Consider the following 19,496-nt stretch of genomic DNA (forward strand, 5'->3'; position numbering starts at 1 on the left):
TAAACCACCATGCATTTCACAAACATTTTTGTAAAAAAAAAAAAACCTTCATGATTATTTCAGTAAAATTCACTCCCTAATACATTCTTCCCATTTATCAGGGTTAGAAGAACACACCAAGAATATGAATTATACAGTATTGTTGCATTATTATTTACTAAAGCAATAAATTCAAGCAGGTAAAATACTTTACTACCCCTAATATGCATTGTAAATAAAAAAACCTCAAAAATTCATGATTATTTCAGCCAAAATACATTGCTTAATTTTACTCATTAGTGTTGATTTAAGCAGAAATTCAGCGTTTTTGTGACTTCTTGTATGTAAGTAAAAGCACAAGTAAGCTTATTGTCTTTTTTAAGCTAAAATCCATAAATTACCAATTCCCCTGCCCCTAATGTAATGGAGATGAAGACAGGAAGACCTCTTTTTAATGTCTACCAGCAGAGAAGCCTTGTTGACAACCGTTGCTCTCCCCAAAGTGGAAGGCTCACAGTGGAAGGCTGAGCTGGTCAGTTCCTATTATTTGGCAAACATTTTCAATAATTCACTAAATCCATTCCAGATTTATTAAAGCTCTCCCAGGCTGGAGAAGATACATTTCATCAGTGAAGCTTGGTGATCCAGCAAATCTGGAATAGTTCTGGTGCAGGACTGAAAACATTTAGTAACAAATAGCAATAGCCTTTAAGAAATCTATTCCAGGCTTGCTGGATCACCTAGGTTTACTGATGAAAGTGTATCTTCTCCAGCCTGCGAGAGCTTTAATAAATCAGGCCCAATGACCCTGATTTATTAAAGTTCTCCCAGGCTGGAGAGAATACACTTTCAGAAGTGAAGCTGGGTGATCCATAAATCATGGAATGGATTGTTAAAAATCATTTGCTATTTGCTAGCAAATGTTTTGAATCCTGGACCAGATCCATTTCAGGTTTGCTGGATCACCCAGCTTCACTTCTGAAAGTGTATTCTCTCCAGCCTTGGAGAGCTTTCATAAATCAGGGCCAATGTGTCTAAAAAGAAATTTTGCATAGTGATCAGCAAATGAAGATTTAATAAGGAAAAATTTTGAATACAGATCTGATTTGCCTACATTGGTATGTACTTTGTATAAGTCAGTTCACAGAGAGTCTTCCAATGATATTCTAGAATATTATGATGTATGTGCTGCTGTATATTCCTTATTTCTTAGTCATATAAGGTTTGCTTTTAAGAAAACAAAAAAGTGCAGACTGGATGGGCTAATTGGTCTTTCTTACCAATCGCACTGCTGAGTTTCTTTTCATGCTAGCTGAGCAGTGAAGTATGTTTTACATTTAAAAAGTCCGAAGTCAAATTAGATTTCAATACTGCAGTTTCCTTCAGCACTGCATATTAATCTAATGTTTCATACATGAACATTTGACTAGGGTTTGTTTGTCCTTTAAATGACCCTTTAAAAAGTAAAAAATAGTTTCACTTTTAAACAATTTTATTAATAAAGCAGGTGAGAATATTTGTCCAAGAGCAAAACTGGTTTGACACTTCCATAAATTCTTGCAACTGTCTCACTGACATATTAATACATGATGAAGGTATATACTGAAAATAAGGAACATGAAAGCGTAATCTAGTTCTACCAAGGTTACAGTCCTCTGCATCAGCATTATTTAAATTCCTGTTATATACAGAGAATTTCTCTGAATCCTCCATTTTCCTCTCAAGTCTTCTAAATATCAAGACATAAAAGCACCTTTGAATTGCAAGTCTAACGCACAGAATGTACACTTCCTCCTAAAATTAATCAAGTGTTATCTCTAGGGTAAAGAGCAAATGTTCACATATAATATTTACTTGAAATGCAAATAAAGAATTTAATACATTCTGCTCAAAAGCCCAAAGGTTTTAACTGGATGATAAAATATTATTCCAAATACATCTGTCAAAATGGTGGTACTTCAGGTTGTTTTGACTAAACCATATGTTTTGAAAGATTTCTGAAAAGTTTTTAAACATTGGGCCATTAGTGGTAAGAGGAAAGTGAAAAGTCAGAGGGTAAGAGGCAGCTCTCTAATAGATAGTAGGAACAACAAAAGACAGACATCAGCCAACAAGTTTTTGGGGACCTAGTCTCCCAATTCATCAGGGTTAGAAGAACACACCAAGAATATTTACTGTATTTTGTTGCATTAAAAATGTATGTATATTTAAGCAATACATTCAAATTGGTAAATAATTTACTACCTTAATATGCATTTATTAAAAAAAACTGTTGTTAGATGTTCTTGTCTTAGTGTGGTATTGTCTCTTCTTGATCTTTTTAAATATACTCTAAATTATGTATAAATTTAAATAAATAATAATTTAAATATATATATATATATATATATATATATATATATATATATATTGTTCCTGCAATATTCCAATAAACATGCATTTTACATTTGGCAACCATTCTCTTTACATACAACACCACAGTATATAGATGAGAATTTCCTGAATTTCCCTGCTTTGACCTACAAATATACCTTATATATTACTCAAATAGAGGGACATAATTTAGAACCTAAGAATGTCTCCTTTTGTACAAATTAAAACTGATCTCCTGGTAGCTTTAAAAGGTCACTATTCAATCCAGTTATGTATTCATTAAAAAAAGTAATTAAATTAATGTTTAATTGCTTGAACACTTGTATCTGCGTATCCCTCTTGGGCAAAAACAATTCTTAAATTTCAGCCCTGGGTCTATAAATTCAGCAATGGAGGCCATGATTTATGACACTGAAAATACCAACATGTCTTCTTACCTGTTGTGGTAATGGCTTTAAAAATGAATTTATTAAAATATTTTATTTATCAAAACTTGAGAAAAAGGGGAAAAAACTAAACAAACGATTAACATAATAAGCCTAATTAAAGTGTTTAGGAAAATTATTACCTGGTAAGAAAACTTTAAGTTTTTTTTTTAACATTTACTTGCACGATTGGGTATTCTTTTTTTTTTTTTTAATATATTTTTATTGATAAAGTTTAAACAGTAAACAAATAATTGTATACAACTTTGCAATACAAATATATATGTACATTAAGCAAAAACACGAAGAAACAAATAATTGTAATAAACATTCTATAATAAGCATTCTATCTGTAATAATGTGATTCAGTTTTAGCATTTGCTAGTCAGACAGGACTAAAGTGCAGTAAACAACTCACGATACACGTTAGAAGATTATAGGACGCTCATTAAGCAATTCCTTTTCCAAATACCATGTTGTGTGGCGAAAACAGTTTTGTTTTATTGGGAGTATTAAACGTATTAATAAAACTTTCCCGTTTCAAAAAATGTGTGGGTTTTTGTTTCTTTATGCAGTGTAGCTTCTGCCCATTCTATTTTAAATAATTCCTGTAGTTTAGTTAGAAAAAGTTTCATTGCTGGGGGTGCAGCTTCTAAGTTTTTCTTGCTACTGCTGATAATAATAGTGCCAGATGCCGTGTCCCTGTGGCAAACCGAACACCTTGCATTTCCATTGAACCAAATATTACCCATTCAGGGGTGAATGAGATATAATTCAGGAGGTGTTTGCGAACATAGCACAACCTGTTTCCAAAATAACAGGACATTCCTAAAAGTTATGGTAAAGGGTAGCCGCTTGGGCTCCACATTTAAAGCAAGAGCCATCATTCGAAAAACCAATATATTGTGTTCTCTGGGGAGAAATATAATTCTTATGGAATAGGGGAAAGAACATTTCGCGGTATTGGACTGCAGGAATCACTTTCCAGGAGATTCTGTACAACTGCAACATTTTAGAAATAGGCAAAATTGGGAAGTAAGTTCGTCATTTTGCCATCCCTATAATAAAAGTTTAAAAATTTAAGGTTGTCCTAAGAAATTCATACAATTTCATGTTAGACTTTTGTTGGACATTGTAAGGACAAGAGCATCTTATTCAATCCATGGTTGTTTCAACCATGTGGGGTTAAACGCCTAGCCACCTTTGCTGCACATACCCGTAGTTGAATCAATAAAAAGGTACTCCCTATCAAGAAGAGAGGAAGAACAGTTTTTAAGTTCTGGGAAAAAAATGCCTTATGGGTTTCAGGGTTAATCAACTGTCTGACAGAGGTGAGGCCTTTACCAGCCCATTTCGCCAAAAGAGAAGAAAAAATGCCCTGAATGAACTCTCCATTACCTAACAAGGGAAGATACAGGGAGGTGTGGGCATTAAGCCGTGCTGTTTTCTGCACAGAGTGCTATAAAAGCCATACTGAGTAGAGTAATGGGTTTACCTGTATTTCTACTGGAAGGAGTTCTTTATGAGTATTTAGGATTGCCATGGGGTGTAATGGGGTACAAAGCGAAAAATCTACTTGGAGGTTCGTATAAAATGACGTACCATGAATCCAGTCTTTCAATATTCTAAGTAACCCTGCTTGATTATACAGTGGGATGTCAGGTAGGTTTAACCCTACCTTATTTGTGGTTTGCTGCAATATAGTGTGGCTCGCTACAACCTGTTTGCCACCCCAGATGAAAGTTCAAAACAGAGAGTTAAATAATTTTAAATCGGAAGCTGACAAGAATATTGGCAAAGTTTGCAATAAAAATAAGACCTTGGGAAGTATATCATTTTAATGAGTGCCACACGACCCATGAAAGAGAGCGTAAGGGAAGACCAGGTTTTGAAATCCTATTTCATTACCTGAACAGCATGGGTGAAATTCAGCATATACATTTTTGCAGGGATTTTAGGGATCAAAACTCCTAAATATCTAAAATGGGATTTCGCCCATTGGAAAGGAAACCTATCACTCCATTTTGGTCTATGCTTGGGAAAGAGGTAAAGAGCTACAGATTTTTCAAAGTTAATGGTATATCCTGAGACTTTTTGAAAATCCTGAAAGGTATGCAGTATGAAACACAATGAAACTTTTGGGTTTACAATAAATAGTAAAACTTAATCTGCAAAAGCAGTGAGCTTTACCTCTGTGGAGCCAAATTTTATGCCATAAAAGTTAAGATCTGCCTCCAATACACGCAATAAAGGATCCAAAGCCAGGTTAAATAATAAAGGGGATAAGGGAAACCCTTGTCTCATCCCACTATTCATAGTAATGGACTGTGAGAGCTGGTTATTTACTATCAAATAGGTTGTAGGATGGTTATAAATGAATTTTATGTATATCAGAAATCGGGTACCAAATTGTCTGTGAACCAGCAAGGAGTGAAGATAGGGCCAGAGTATCTTGTTAAACCCCTTTTTAGCATGTAGACTCAAAAGCATTCGGTTTTTACTATAGGGGAGTGTCGTTGCAGCTATGGCCATTCTAATACCAATGTGCCGGTGTTTGATAAAGCCTGGTTGATGGGAAGTCAATTGAGAGGGCAACAGTGGTTGTAATCCAGCTGCCATAATTCTGACTAGTATTTTGTAGTCAGTGTTTAGCAGCGCAATTAGTCTATATGAGGACGGGCACTCAATGTCTTTGAATGGTGTGGGGATTAGGGAAGTGTACGCCTGATTAAAAGTTTGAAAATATAGTTGATTTTCCAGAATGCCATTGTAAATTTCCAACAATAATAGGGAGAGATAGGGTTCTAGTGGTTTGAAAAATTCCACAGGCAAGCCATCCGGACCTGGGGTTTTGCAGAGAGGAAGGGTTTTAATAGCTCTTGCTATTTCCTCGATCTGAACAGAGGCGTTTAATTGCTCCTCTTGGGCCACAGACAAAGTAGGTAAATCAATGCGTTGTAAAAACTCCAAAATATCAGTCTCCGTTGAGGACGGTGCAGAGTAGATCTGTTTGTAAAATGCTTCAAAAATACTAATAACTTCCTCTTGTTTATTTCTCTTAACACCTAAATGATCTCTCAAAGTATTATTAGAACGTTTAGGAGACTGAGGCATAGCCAATTTAGCTAGAAGCGAGCCCATTTTATTTCCCCATCAGTAAAAATGATATTTGGTGTGACATGCTTGAAGCAGAGCAATTGCATGCAGGTCAGTGGGGTTTTACACATGTGCTCTGTGAGAGGCCGCAACATTATCATATAATGATTTACATCGTTTTTTGTTCTCTGATTTTTGTCTGATTATGTAAGAAGAGATCATGCCTCTCATAACCGCTTTGCCCATTTCCCATTAAAGCACCAGGTCATCCCAATGTTGAATAATATTATCCTGGAAATTAGCCCAAGATGTGACTAGAAATTACTGAAATTCGGGGGACGATGTCAAATAGTTAGGAAAGCGCCATCTAGGGGTATGAAAGAAGAGATGTATTAGTTCTTCTTTCATGGATACTGGTGCGTAGTCAGATAGGAAGATTGGATAATACACAATGTCAGACATTTTGTGAAAAAGTGTATCCAGGGTCAGAAGGAAATCAACATGGGAGAACGTTTTATAGGCCTTGGACCAACAAGAATATTGTTTTTGAGTAAGGTTATGTCTCCTCCAGGGGTCTAGGAGAGATAATGATTCTGTGAAGTCACTCAATGCCTTGGAATTGGCGATTCCGTGTGATTCACATCTATCGATACATGGATCAGGGGCCAAATAAAAATCCCCTCCAATGAATAAATTTTGGTAGTCCTCGGATAGTAGTAACTCCTTAATCTGAAGTAAAAAATGTGCATTAGGACTGTTGGGCGCATAAATATTAAGGACTTAATAAGTGGTACCTTGAATCATAACTTTTACTAACAAATGATGTGAATTCGGGTTTGTTTGCACATCAAGCAGCCAATAAGTCAGGGATCTAAATATTATAACCACTTCTCTCTTTTTTTTTGGAGTAGGACGACGCAGCCACTTCACCCAACCACCCAAGACCTTCACTCTTAAGGTGATTTTCCTGTAACATAGCATTAAAAGGAAGGAGAGAACGCAAGTGTGAGGTCACCTTGCACCTCTTAATATGGTGGTTAAGACCCCTCACATTCCAAGTGATAACAGTGAGTTCTCTCTGGGCAGCCACTGGGTGATCACATGCAGTAGTCGTGGTGGCCATCATGTGGTATAAAGTTAATGAGAACTCACACCAAGTAGAATATCCAAACAACAGGAGTGGTTGTCCCAGGCCACCCTTCTCACACCCTTCTCACAATTGACAAACATTAACATTCCATTTTCGAGTCAAATCAAACAATTGCAACATCTGAATCACAGTAGAATATATACACATTTTAGAATGCAAGAATTGACCATTAAAAGGCTATACACAATATACTGTAAACTTTACTTTTTTCCTTTATAAAATTCTAGTAAGAAACTTTCATTCCCTGTATGAGGGAAGGCATCAATCTTAAACCATTTGTAAACCAGTTGCAAACCTGTTTGCTGAGTGTGGTAAATAGTAATATTTTCAACCTTGTTTCTTAGGGAGAGGACCAACATCAGCAAAAAAAACCAGTGGAAATACACATTTCTATCTTATAATAGTTCAATGTAGACCACATTATAATCAGCAAAAAAAAATAATAAAGAGTCTCAATTGTGTTACTCAAGGATACAGGAGATCAATCTTAGCTACAGCCCAGGAGACTCATCTGTGTTGTGTGATGTTAAGGCTTCTTTCAAACGAGATAGAGCAGATTCTGGATCATCTAATAGCAGGGATAAACCGTTGATTGAGACTTTGGTCCTGATTTATGAAAGCTCTCCAAGGCTGGAGAGAATACACTTTTAGAAGTGAAGCTTGGTGATCCAGAAAACGTGGAATGGATTTTTACAAATCATTTGCTATTTGCTAGGAAATGCTTTGAATCCTGGACCAGATCCATCCCAGGTTTGCTGGATCACCCAGCTTCACTGATGAAAGTGTATTCTCTCCAGCCTTGGAGAGCCTTCATAAATCAGGACCATTGAGTTTTGCCGGGTATAGTAAAGCAAAACAAATTTCTGTTCAATGAGGAACTTGCAGGCGAGGGAAAAAGCTTGCCGTCGTTGAGTGACTGAGGCAGAAAAGTTCTGTAAAATAAGTATCTTGTAACCCTTGACTTGTAAAGGGCCGATAAGATGCGTTCTTTATTCAGATAATGAAAAAATTAGGCTATCACCGCACGTGGTTTGACATTAGAGATGCGATCCCCAGGGCCAATACGGTGTACACATTCAATCATATAGGACTATAGGGGTTCCAGATGAAGAGCATGCATTATATCAACAGTAATAAATTACAAGAGATCTGGATATTTATGCGTCTCTTTAATCCCCAGGAACTGCAAGTTAGAACACCAGTTCCGGTTCCCAATATCCTCATACTTTTCATTAAGTGAAGTCAGTTGGGTGGATTGGATGGTGATAGTAGATTGCTTTTGCATAACCCGATCCTCTAGGTCACTCATTCTTTGTTCTAGTTCAGATACACGGGAAGTGTTGCTGGATATCTGTTGTAAGGTTGCATCTATTGTGGTTTGCAGAGAGTTAAACTTTTTATCAAAATAGGGAAGTAGCAGGTTATGAACCTCCTGTGCTGTAGATGGGACAAGTGCCTGTGATCCAGAAGGTATGTCCTCAAGCTGGGACATATCTGTGGATGTTAAAGGTGAGTCTAGTCCTCCTTGGAATTGTTCAGGTGAGTTAGCAGCCATGTTGTGCTCAGGGGAGCCTGCAGTGCCCTTTAATTTGTTTTGCCTGCCCATCATTCCAGGGGTAGAGCAGGTAACATATTTATACATCCCCCAGGGGGATTGAAAAAAGTGAAAGTGTCACCGTGGTCAAAGCGGCAGACAGCAAATGGGATAATAAAATTCAACCGCACCCGGTTAACTAACAGACATCAGTAGTTGGCCCACTGTGAAAAAGTATAGCTCAACCCTGCAAGTAAGGGAAATACCAAGGTGTTCAGGGTAGACTTAAACTTGTAAAGAAAATAATGCACTGTATAACAATTAGCCAGACCACAGGCACACCAAAAGTAGTAATTACAATAATGAAATCAGTCTTTCAGCAAGAATTTTGTTAGTAGCAACTAAATACAGTGACAGTGTAGGAAGCTTAATCCAGCCAATTCCTCTGTGAGACTTGTGGTTCCTCAGTACAAAGCAGACTAATATTCAAGCAGCTTCTCAATCTGGTATAGTGGCCGAGTGTGATAAGCCTAATCCAGACAATTCCACTATGGGACTTGTAGTTCCACAGCACTAATCAGACTATTCTCCAAGCAGCCCCTCTCAACCTGGTGCAATGTCTGAGTGTGATAAATTTATGCCAACCAGCTTCACTATGGGGTTTGTAGTTCCTCAACACAAAACAGATAAATGTTCAAGCAGTATCTCTCAATTAGGTACAGTGTCAGAGTGTGATAAGCCTGATCCAGGCAGTTCCTTTATGGGACTTTTAGTTCCTCAATATAAGCAGGTTAATATTCAGGCAGCAGCTCACATATAAAGGCAAATGGGTGAACATGCCCCCAATCCAGTGGGTTATAAGAATAGTGAGCAGGGATGTAAGCAACAGCCACTGTACAGGAGTATGTATGAATAGGAATAATCAAGTGCTCAGGCCACGGGGGCAATATGGTTGCTGCTTACTCACAGTTGCCTTCAGAGCACTGACTCTGGGCTTAAGATGACAGTCCTGCTCTCTGCTGAGGGATCCCGCCTGCACTGCTGTTGATGAAGCACACACTGCAGGCAGCTGGATGCAAAATCAAGCCTCCCCGCTGCCGATGGATGTGGATTACGGCGGGTCTCTCTGGAGCCGTTTTAAAACACGGCCATCAGCGATGGCTCCGCCCCAGAAGTCACCTGATTGGGTATTCTTAACAAAAGGGAATGAAGTAAAAAATGGCTTGGAGAATGATAATTCACTTTGCTAAGTGAACACCCTAAGCTTTTTGCCAAATCAGCCCTATTGATTTATCCACTTTGTCCTGTGGTAGTATTAAAACACTCCCATACTCAGATTTGTCTCATTCAAAAGCACCATACATTTTTTGGTTAAAGTATGGTGACGTTTTTGAAAAATTCACTTTCTTTTTTTTTTAATTTTGAATAAAATGATAAAAAAAAAGTTAGCAGCAAATGCAGACCCTTAGCACTAAATTTACTCTGACTGTTACTGCATGCCTTCTCTGACCCAGTAATTTAGAGAATTGAAGCCAAACCAAGATAGGCAAACAGTATTTTTTGAGGCTGTTAAGACATGGCAGCCTACATATTTTATATTTTATTTACTTTTGGCAGATATCATAATAATCCAAAATTGGACTTTTCTATGTGGTAAATCATAGTTGCTAAAGGAACACTAAGAAGAAAGTGAATGCCAGTCCAGGGTCAACATAAAACATCTGCTATGCTAACTTGTACTGTCTCATCATACGGTAAAACACTCAAGAGTCCTTATAGAAGGATACAAAGCGGTTCCATTTCCAGTCTGCATTAATAAATGTTCTAAAGGAGTTAGACTCATTAGCTGGTAAATCATTACAGTGTACATTGAACAGCTATTGGTCAAGAATCTTTATTTCTCCCTTCTAAAATCTGTCAATATAACAGGACACATATATAGAAACCTGCAATTATCTTGTATTCTGCTGAAGGGCTAACATGCTCATTAAACAGCTGAAGGCTCAGCACAGTCATACAACTCTGTACAAGCCATACTGCTCTCCAAAGCCAGCTGATAAATAGATCTTGTCTGTCTTAATAAAAGTTGTTGACTTCATAGACAACAGTAAAAAGTAGATTTAAGAGAAATAAGTGCTGATCACATTGGTAAAGGATGAAGTGAGAACAAAGTCAGCAGAACTTTCACTTTTGTTTCCAATGTACTAAAAGCATCATTAAGGTAAAATACCTTGAGGTCTGCTAAAGCTTTTACTGTACATTCAGCTATTCCCAAGTTCATTTTGTTACCAAGGACTTAATTTCCTTGATTACAGGACTAAAATAACCACCAGCCAATAGAAGTCTGTCTGTTATTTACTTTTGTAACTGACTGAAACTGTGCACGCTGACAACCATTCAAATCTAACCCCTACCACCCAGCATACCTATATACTTGGACTGTTAGTCCTATGATGTCATTATAATAGCAAATATAAATAAACAGTATGAAGTTAAAACTCATTAAAGGAGATTATACATTTAGTAACACAACACTTTGTTCTGAACTTCTCACCATGATCACCTATCTCTAGTAAAACGTAACATAAAAAATAATCTTTTGCACATAACAAACACATTCTTAAGGAATGATTTTCATGCCTTTTGTGAAAAAAAACTTCTACATTTGCACTGAAAATGGTAATAATACCCCTAAGACTTAATAAGGTTGGAAGGTACTCTTAGGGAACCCGGAAGCCTGAATAGACAATTGCTATAAAAAAGGGAGCTTCTGGTCCTCTGACCTCTACCAACCAAGAAATATTAGAGGCATGGAAAACTGCAAAACAATTTGTACAGCAATATTGTTAGAATTACTGGTGCTCATACAGAATGAAGACATCATGGAAAAAGTAATAATGGCTTCACCAGGACCAGTAATATAATAACAAGTTCATTTAGATTTTTTTTGTTATTATAGAAAACATAATTCTGATGTTATCTAGAACTTCAAAGAACATTTTGCCAGTCAAGTTGGGCTTATAATGCAAAGTCTTGTACACAGACCTTAAAATCTGTACAGGTCACAGGTCAGAATAAATATTTGAAAAATATAAGTGGGTAAAAGTTTTTTTCCATTTTCATAACACTTAAGTTACTAATTATATAATATAATATTAATATAGTACTAATTAAAATAAAACTTCAAGGACAAAGGAAATAAAAACTTAATCACCTAGAAAGCACCCTCATAACACAGAATGGTGTGGCTATGAGGATAAACAATAGACATATTTTTAGGGTTGTTGATAGCTTAATCCAATGTGAAGCATGCTTTATTTGCATGCTCTAAAGGACAAAGAATCAGCTCCAAAGCTTTAAAATTCATGATAGCAAATATTTACCTTGACAGAGTAATCTGAAAGCTTTGATATCCAGCTATGTAGGAAGCCAGCCTAGTCAAGCTCTGTTTCCCTGATCCTCCAACACCGACCAGCAGAGCATTTCCTTGTGGAGTTCGGATAATGCGGGAGATTTTTACAAGGTGGATCATTGCATCCTGAATAAAAGACCAAATATTAATTTAACAGATGGTAAAGCTAAATTTTTTTAAGGATGTGTTGTTAAAAACAAAACATTGTGTTAGTGGTGTTACATTATATTTTTTAATGAATGCAAAACAAACACTACGAAACTCATGTCTATCTAAGGTTTTATTTAAAACAATTATGAAAAAGCCAAAAGGATTTGCTGAACCGGGAAAATGAAGTGTTTATTGGGTTAATATGTGCGTCATCTTGATCTCTGTGGAGTATGGAATTGTCCGCAAATCACAAGATAAATTGTCCATAATTTCAAATAGCTTACAGGTATCTAGTAAGGAAATTCCCCCGCACAATCCATCATAGTCATTATTGCCACTGCAAAGGGTAAAAGGAAATCAAGCAACAGAAGTGGGATATCTAGCGGTAGGGACACTATCTATAGTTACAACTGTCAACAATAATATTTTTTCTCACTTTTAGATTTTCAATCACTTCCTGAAATGTCTCTAGAACAGAATGTGAAGGGAAATATCCCACAGAAAACGATAAAACCTGTAAGGATTTTTGTGCCTTCCAAACTATATCAAAAGCATTCCAATTCGCATTCCAAACAAAAAAAAAAAAAAAAAAAAAAAAAAAAAAATAATTTAATAAATTTGACCCTGCTGTCTTAAACTAAGGTAATTAAATATTGGGCAGCACTAGCATGCTGTGAACCCCCTGAAATATACTATTACGGTTTCCTGGATCAGTATTCTGCAGTTTTAAAACACTATAGCTAATGCCTAACCTTCAAATTATGGCATGACAGCTGCTGCACACAAAATAAAATAGCATCCACATTTACAAATCACTTTCTGTCTGCGTTACTAGAACAAAGGAAAGCAATTCGGTTTTAAGAAACTGGTTACATACATCTGACTTTCTTGTGTCTGTTGTGCTCAGTGTCATGCATTATTTAAGAGTCGCTGCAAGCAGTGTTTTTGTACAGCATAAGAAAGTCAATCTCAGCTATTTAAAGGACACAGATTTACTCAGATTTGGCTGCCTCTAAGCTAGGAGGGGGACTTTTGATAATAAATGTTACTGTAAAGGAATGTTTCTTTTATACTATTTCATATTTATATGTATTTAGTAAGAATTTAGTCTGTATGTTGACATACATAGCAATTTTGTAAACCAATATAAAAAATGTCAGAAGATGGATGTATGATTTGACTTGAGATTTGTTTCTAGAATTTAAGACCAGATGAAGTACCAATGACCCTACTAGTAGCCTAACATTGGAGCTATAAATACAGAAAGAGAAATAGAGAAATCCTGACACTCAAAAGTCAACATGGGGGGTTTAGTTATTTGAGTGCAACTAGAACGTAAGCAAAGGTATTGGGAACCTCATTTAAGTTAGGTACTTGGTCCTATCTTACTATTTTATAATAATTTTAACATATATATTGTCTCCTTATTATGTCTATGCATACACTGTCACATATAGTATAGTTCTAGTATAGATCTGCCAAACTTCTTAAAATTGTAAGTATATTTAAATACAACAAGCATGTTCTAGTAAAAAATAAATAAATGAACAGATTAATTTTTCTCTTGACTCCATTTTTTAAATTTATCCCTAAAGGGTATGTAATTTTTTATGACCATATAGTGGGTAGCCAAAAAAAAACTAGAGAAGGAGAAAAAGAGCTAAAGTACAGAACTAAAGCAATAAAATAGCAAAAGTGAGCATAACATGATTAACTCACTAACAAATAAAAGAATAGAAGAATAAAAGAACAAATAAAAGAATAAAAGAGTGTTGTGGTATCTATAGTTGTTATATAATCCATCCTACTTTACTTGGAAAAAATATGAAAACAAACTTACAAGTACAAACAGGAAATGTAGTCTATTGTTACCAGAAAATGAAAACGGTAATCGTTACTACCAGAGTAAGAAGGCTTGACATTCGGCTTCAGGTGTGTGTAAAAGTTGACCCGAATATCATTTGGAGGAATGTTAATAAAGCCAAACATTGCTAATGTTCAATGATCAGATTTGGTACCTAGAGTGAGATTCCCCATTAAATGCATTGGCTCGCTGAAGCTGCCCTGGGCATCTTTTGGCTGCTGGCTGGACTCATTGGGCTGTATGCTATACCTGGTATTGCTTGCTGGCTTGCTTCACTGAGCCATAAACTGTAGCTATCATATGGGAGGTAAAAATGACAGTCTGCTGGCTAGGTTCTAACTCTAGGGTTGGGGTTGGGTATAGGATAGGGTTTAGGGTTAGGGTGCCTGGTGTACATCCGTGCACCAGGTATAGCAGCACACTATGTCCGAAGTTTAAGCATCTGATGCCATGGATATTCAAATACAATTTATTTGGGATCAAATAAAATTTTTGACAAGTAAAATAATTCTACTACTTGAGTCTACACAACAGGAGTCAAATTATACAATAAAATTACTGCATGTACAGTATGTGGTTTTTCATACAGCTTCAATTTGTGTCCTTGCATTCTACCATAATTCTACGTAAAAAAAATAAAAATAAGGGGCTTCAGCTATAAACCAAAGGTTGCCCCTAAAGCTACATACCACCCCTCTTTATTGCACAGTATTTTGTACATATGTGGTGGTGGTGGTGGGGTATTCCAATGTCTTTTTTGTTGCATTATATAATGTTCAGTGCAGCATAATATGTTGAAGCTTTATGAATACAGTTTAATAATAACAATATGGCAGCTCTACACTCCATAGACCAGAACATAAACCATACATTTTCCCCCACTGACTTTAATAGTATTGGAATTTGGCTTAAAGTAATAAAGTTAGTTTGGGTGAACCGAACGAAGGTAAATTTGACCAACATTAATTGTAAGGAATGTGGTGTAAAAGAAATTGTGTTTGTGCTAATTTACACTCAAAGTTGTCACCCAATAAAGTTTACTTACCTTAAAAAACACAAGATCCATTCTTGATCCCCTAACTGCTTCATTGTATTGTTGCATGAACATGTCAAGCCTGTCTGAAAGTTGTTGAAATGAAGGGACAGGTTCATAGATTTTAGGAGCTTCCAAATCTGCATCATCTGGTTCATCACCAGTAGCTTCTGGAGCATCTCGTAAGAAGTCTACAAAGTAGGTTTCTTTTTCTACAATCTGGAGCAACTCTTGTCCATGATCTTCGGACGCAATCTAAAAGTTAAAAACAAGTTTAGTAAAAAAAAAGTTACCTTTATATACAGAACACATACATAAAATATACAATAATAATAAAGCGGAAGGTCCACATTATTGCGAGCTCCCTACATACAAATGGCTTTAAAAAAGTGTCAAAAACTAAGATAAAAAAACAACTTTCCTCTGCCCTGATTTCCAGTGCTTCCAAGAGGTTCAGGTGACATCATTGTGCTTTATTTCTGCCACATGACAAAAAATAAACTATTCACTTCAAAAGTGCATTCTTGCAGGATTTTGAGCATCCATCTTCCAGCTGAGACCTTTTTAAAGGTGATTTAGAAGGTACTAGGCCAGCAGTAATGGGTACCTTCCACTCTCATAGAATGTGCAATTTACAATGAATGAAACAGTACGTTACCTAAATTTTAGGTATTAACCACAGAGATTGTTTTGACAAATGTTCTAAAACCTGTGCCTCAGGGCAACTACTACTCAATGATGCTTTTAAGAATATTAAATGACAAGTATCATTTTACACATCCTTACCTTATGCAGAGTGTTCTCGAACCAATCCTTATCTTTCTGGTCGACAAACCTGTCTGCAATCACACGTGTGCATTCATGTTGGAAAAGGGCCACTAGGATGTCAGTGCTGCGACAGATGTCAGATGTAACTGTCAAGATCCCCTGCCAAATACGGCTCAAGTCCCGCAAGTTAAAGATGTAATGAAATTTTGCTGGGGTCGGTAACATCTGCAGAATGAAATTAGATACATTTCTAAAAACCTTATTATCCATATGTAAAAATAACTGTGGAATGAAGACAATAATCTAGCAAAATGAGAAATGAAATAAAAACATTTTGACTTTTTCTTCTAAAGACTGCATATGTAAACTAGTCTATTATGCTGTATATTTTGCTCAATATGTAAGCTGACAACAGTACATGCAGGAATCTGTTCTTTATTTTTAAATGATCATGCTAAGATAGGATGAAGTATAAAACCTAAAATGTATGTTCATTGTACAGTGTATGTTTACTAAACAGTTCATTGGTGTTAAAGTTTTAAAACAGCAAAGAACAACAGGAGATTATTTAAAGTTATACACCTGTCTTCGTAGTTCCAAAATGTATCTATAAAGCCCTGACTCTTTGTTTTTACTGTTAGCACCCAATGCAGAAATAGGCATTGGGTGCTAACCTATTTTTCTTCAACACTGAAATAGGAAATGTTGAGTAGTCCTTTAACTGAAGTTTTAAAAAGCCTGCTAAAAAGTAGTGCCAAAACAAAGAGAGTAGTGAAAGAGAGATACCTAAGGTTTTTATACCTAGCATAGATAATGGAGCAGAAATGACACAGCAAACAGAAGGATGAGATGTAAAAATAAGTGATCTAAACCAAAGAGGTCAGGATAAGGTAAAGCCAGGAGATGTACACACCCCTTCAGGTGAACTATAGAAGATAAACAAAGCAGGTATGCTCATTCTGGAATGCAAATAGAGAGTGTGGAGTGCAAGAAAAGCCAGGAAGAAAGAGAGAATTGCAGGAAAAATAGCAGCAAGACACGACTATGGACTTTGTACAGCGCTGCGTAATATGATGGCGCTATATAAATACTGTATAATAATAATAATAGGAAGAGCAGAAACTTGAAAAAAAGCCCAGAAAGGACAGAAGGAACAGTAGAAACAGCAGCATGTAGGTAGCAGGAACTAGAGAAGACATAAATAACACAGATAAAGTTGAAGTAAACCAGGAGACTTAACAAGAGGATATTGTAACAGAAAACTTATCAGTAGTTAAGATCCTGATACCTGAAAGGCACCATAGTAAGAGATGCAGGGGGCAGATGACTGCTGGGCAAACCCACCACAAGCAGCTTGAAATTATCATTTTAATTCTGACATCACAAAGAACAAAACAGCCGGTAAAAAAAAACAAAAGTGCAAACACATAAATGACTATCCTGCACAAAGTTACCTGTCCGGAAACTAGGAAGTTTTCTAAAGACAACTAAGTTAAAAAGTCCATGTGTAATCTTAACATGCATTCTATAAAAAGCTGTAGTCTGTTTTTTTGGCTTACCTTAATTTTAGTTGCCTGCCACACTTTACGTGTAGTAGGGACCAATGCAGATGCCAGCTTACACACCTCAAGTGGAAATCCTCTTTGCTCACAAAAGTAGCCTTCAGCTACTGTTCTAAATATCTTGTCAATAGAGGAGTTAGATGGGAGAGTGCAATTAAACACTGTAAACTGACGTTTCAATCGCTGGGGAATGTCATTTCGACCTCCACCGGGGTGAATCATGGCAGCCACAAACTGAATGTCAACAACACCAGTGAATTCACCAGGTTTTTCTAGGTTGTAGAAGCCCTTTTGCTCCATGAGTTGCCGTACAATTTCATTAGTTATCTGTTAACAAAATATTAGAACAGTCAAGTCCAAAATTCTAGGCCACAACAGTAACATTTGTTTTACAAATAGATACAATCCATGGGTGGTCACCAATTTAGTAGAGTTACAATAATTGATTAGACCTATACAATATTTTCTAATGCATGTTTAAAAGAAGAAATTGAAAGGAGTAGATAGCTGTGAGAAAACACAACAGGCCTCCTAGACATTATCGTTTATAAATATCCCCAGCTGCATTCTTTCATATATATATATATATATATATATATATATATATATATATATAAATTTTTATATATATATATTGCTTTTTTTAGCTTGCTACAATAATATATGCAGTAATTGGTAACCTGCTGAACCTTTTTTCTGTAGGCCCAAGCCTAAAAAAGAGAAAGCCAAACCTTTATTTAAGCCTCCCATCCATATGCAAATTTTCCTAAATTGCTGAATTGAAACAGCCTAATTAAATGAGCTAAATCTTGTACTCTCATATGTGTTCTGCCATCAAAGACTCCTGCAGAACACTTTAAGGTTTAATTTGCGATTGTAGTCAACTCATTTTCCTAGTAAAAGGTCATAATATTTATCATGGATGTAGTTTAATTAGTTTTATGCCTGTCCATTTTGTAGTTCTCAGCAGACTACATTCGAGTACACCAAATATATTTATATAATATCAATTAGTGCATGTTCTCCAGAGAGCTAGGATTTTTTGCCTCAATGGTGAAATAAATTATATAAACACCAGTTGCATTTCAATGTAAAAAATTATTTACTCCGCAATGCAAATCCAAAAGTGCTGGGCGCAGGTTACGGTCCTGGTGCTGTCAGCACTACCACAAACCTAAAAGCACATTTTTGCTAAAACATTTAATTTTAAAATCTGTCTAACCCTTCACTTTGGAAGGAAATGGTTAAAGGTACTGGGTTTAAATAGCTGCCTGTGGTTCTACTAGCGTGATTCAAACGTTAATGAATTTTGCCACTGCCATTCAGATGCTGAAGCCTCATGGTTTTATTTATTTCTTGCATGTATATAACATTGTTATTTTTAGATTCTTTTTTGTTTTCCCATTTTTACAAGACTATCTATATGGTTGTTTACTGTCCTGGTAGTAATGACCTTCCTATTCTACTAAACACTGCTTGCAGCTGGAGCAGATCATGGTACAGTTCCTGAACGTGATAGGTCAGTTTTTGCCGTGGGGTGGCTGTTTAAAAATTTTCACTGCGGATTCACTCATGTGTAAAGGTGTTTACATGATATGGTTTGTCTCACCTAGGTGAAACCTATAGCAGTTTGCAGCAAACTGTGTGGATTTTTACCACAGGTGTGAAAGTGCCATGCGTGTCCAGTCAAATATATTACTTACTTGGTCACCCCACTCATTAATCACCGGCATGTTGATATCATCAATAAAAACTGTCATTTTCTTTCCTGCTGGGGGGCCGTATGTTGTCCCCATCCGTTTGTCAATGTAACTTTCAACACTCCTCTGAAACATGTTGGGGAGGGTTGCAGAAGAGAAGTTCAAAGACTTGGTGACGTGAAATTCTGGGTCATATTTACTCATGTAGCCCTAAGACAACACAAACACAAGTTAGGAGCCATAAACACAAACATATGTGCCCACTGCACTTATATAATTTATACAGGTTGTAAAACTTTAAAATTTCAAAATTGAGCCATTCAAAGCCTAAAAGCCCACAATTGAGGAAATATACCACTAAGCCCCTGTCATGGGTTGGCTTATCCTCCGGCAAAGAAGGAGGTGGCAACTTGCTGATAAAAGTAAAGTAGAGCTAGTTAACTGACATCG

General features: G+C 36.3%; 1 protein-coding gene across 1 annotated transcript in view; it reads right to left on the bottom strand.

The window, feature by feature from the left end:
* The window catches only part of LOC140331139 (dynein axonemal heavy chain 5-like), a 160,821-nt gene that overhangs the window by 61,062 nt on the left and 80,263 nt on the right, over window positions 1–19,496 (bottom strand). Inside the window, exons 52-56 of the mRNA XM_072411892.1 lie at window positions 19,050–19,256; window positions 17,344–17,673; window positions 15,803–16,009; window positions 15,029–15,271; window positions 11,941–12,095 (exon numbers count right to left, since the gene is read on the bottom strand). Coding sequence (XP_072267993.1) covers window positions 11,941–12,095; window positions 15,029–15,271; window positions 15,803–16,009; window positions 17,344–17,673; window positions 19,050–19,256 — 1,142 coding nt within the window. The remainder of the gene's footprint in view (window positions 1–11,940; window positions 12,096–15,028; window positions 15,272–15,802; window positions 16,010–17,343; window positions 17,674–19,049; window positions 19,257–19,496) is intronic.

Source organism: Pyxicephalus adspersus, chromosome 5, assembly GCF_032062135.1.
Source record: "Pyxicephalus adspersus chromosome 5, UCB_Pads_2.0, whole genome shotgun sequence".
NCBI classification, from domain to species: domain Eukaryota; kingdom Metazoa; phylum Chordata; class Amphibia; order Anura; family Pyxicephalidae; genus Pyxicephalus; species Pyxicephalus adspersus.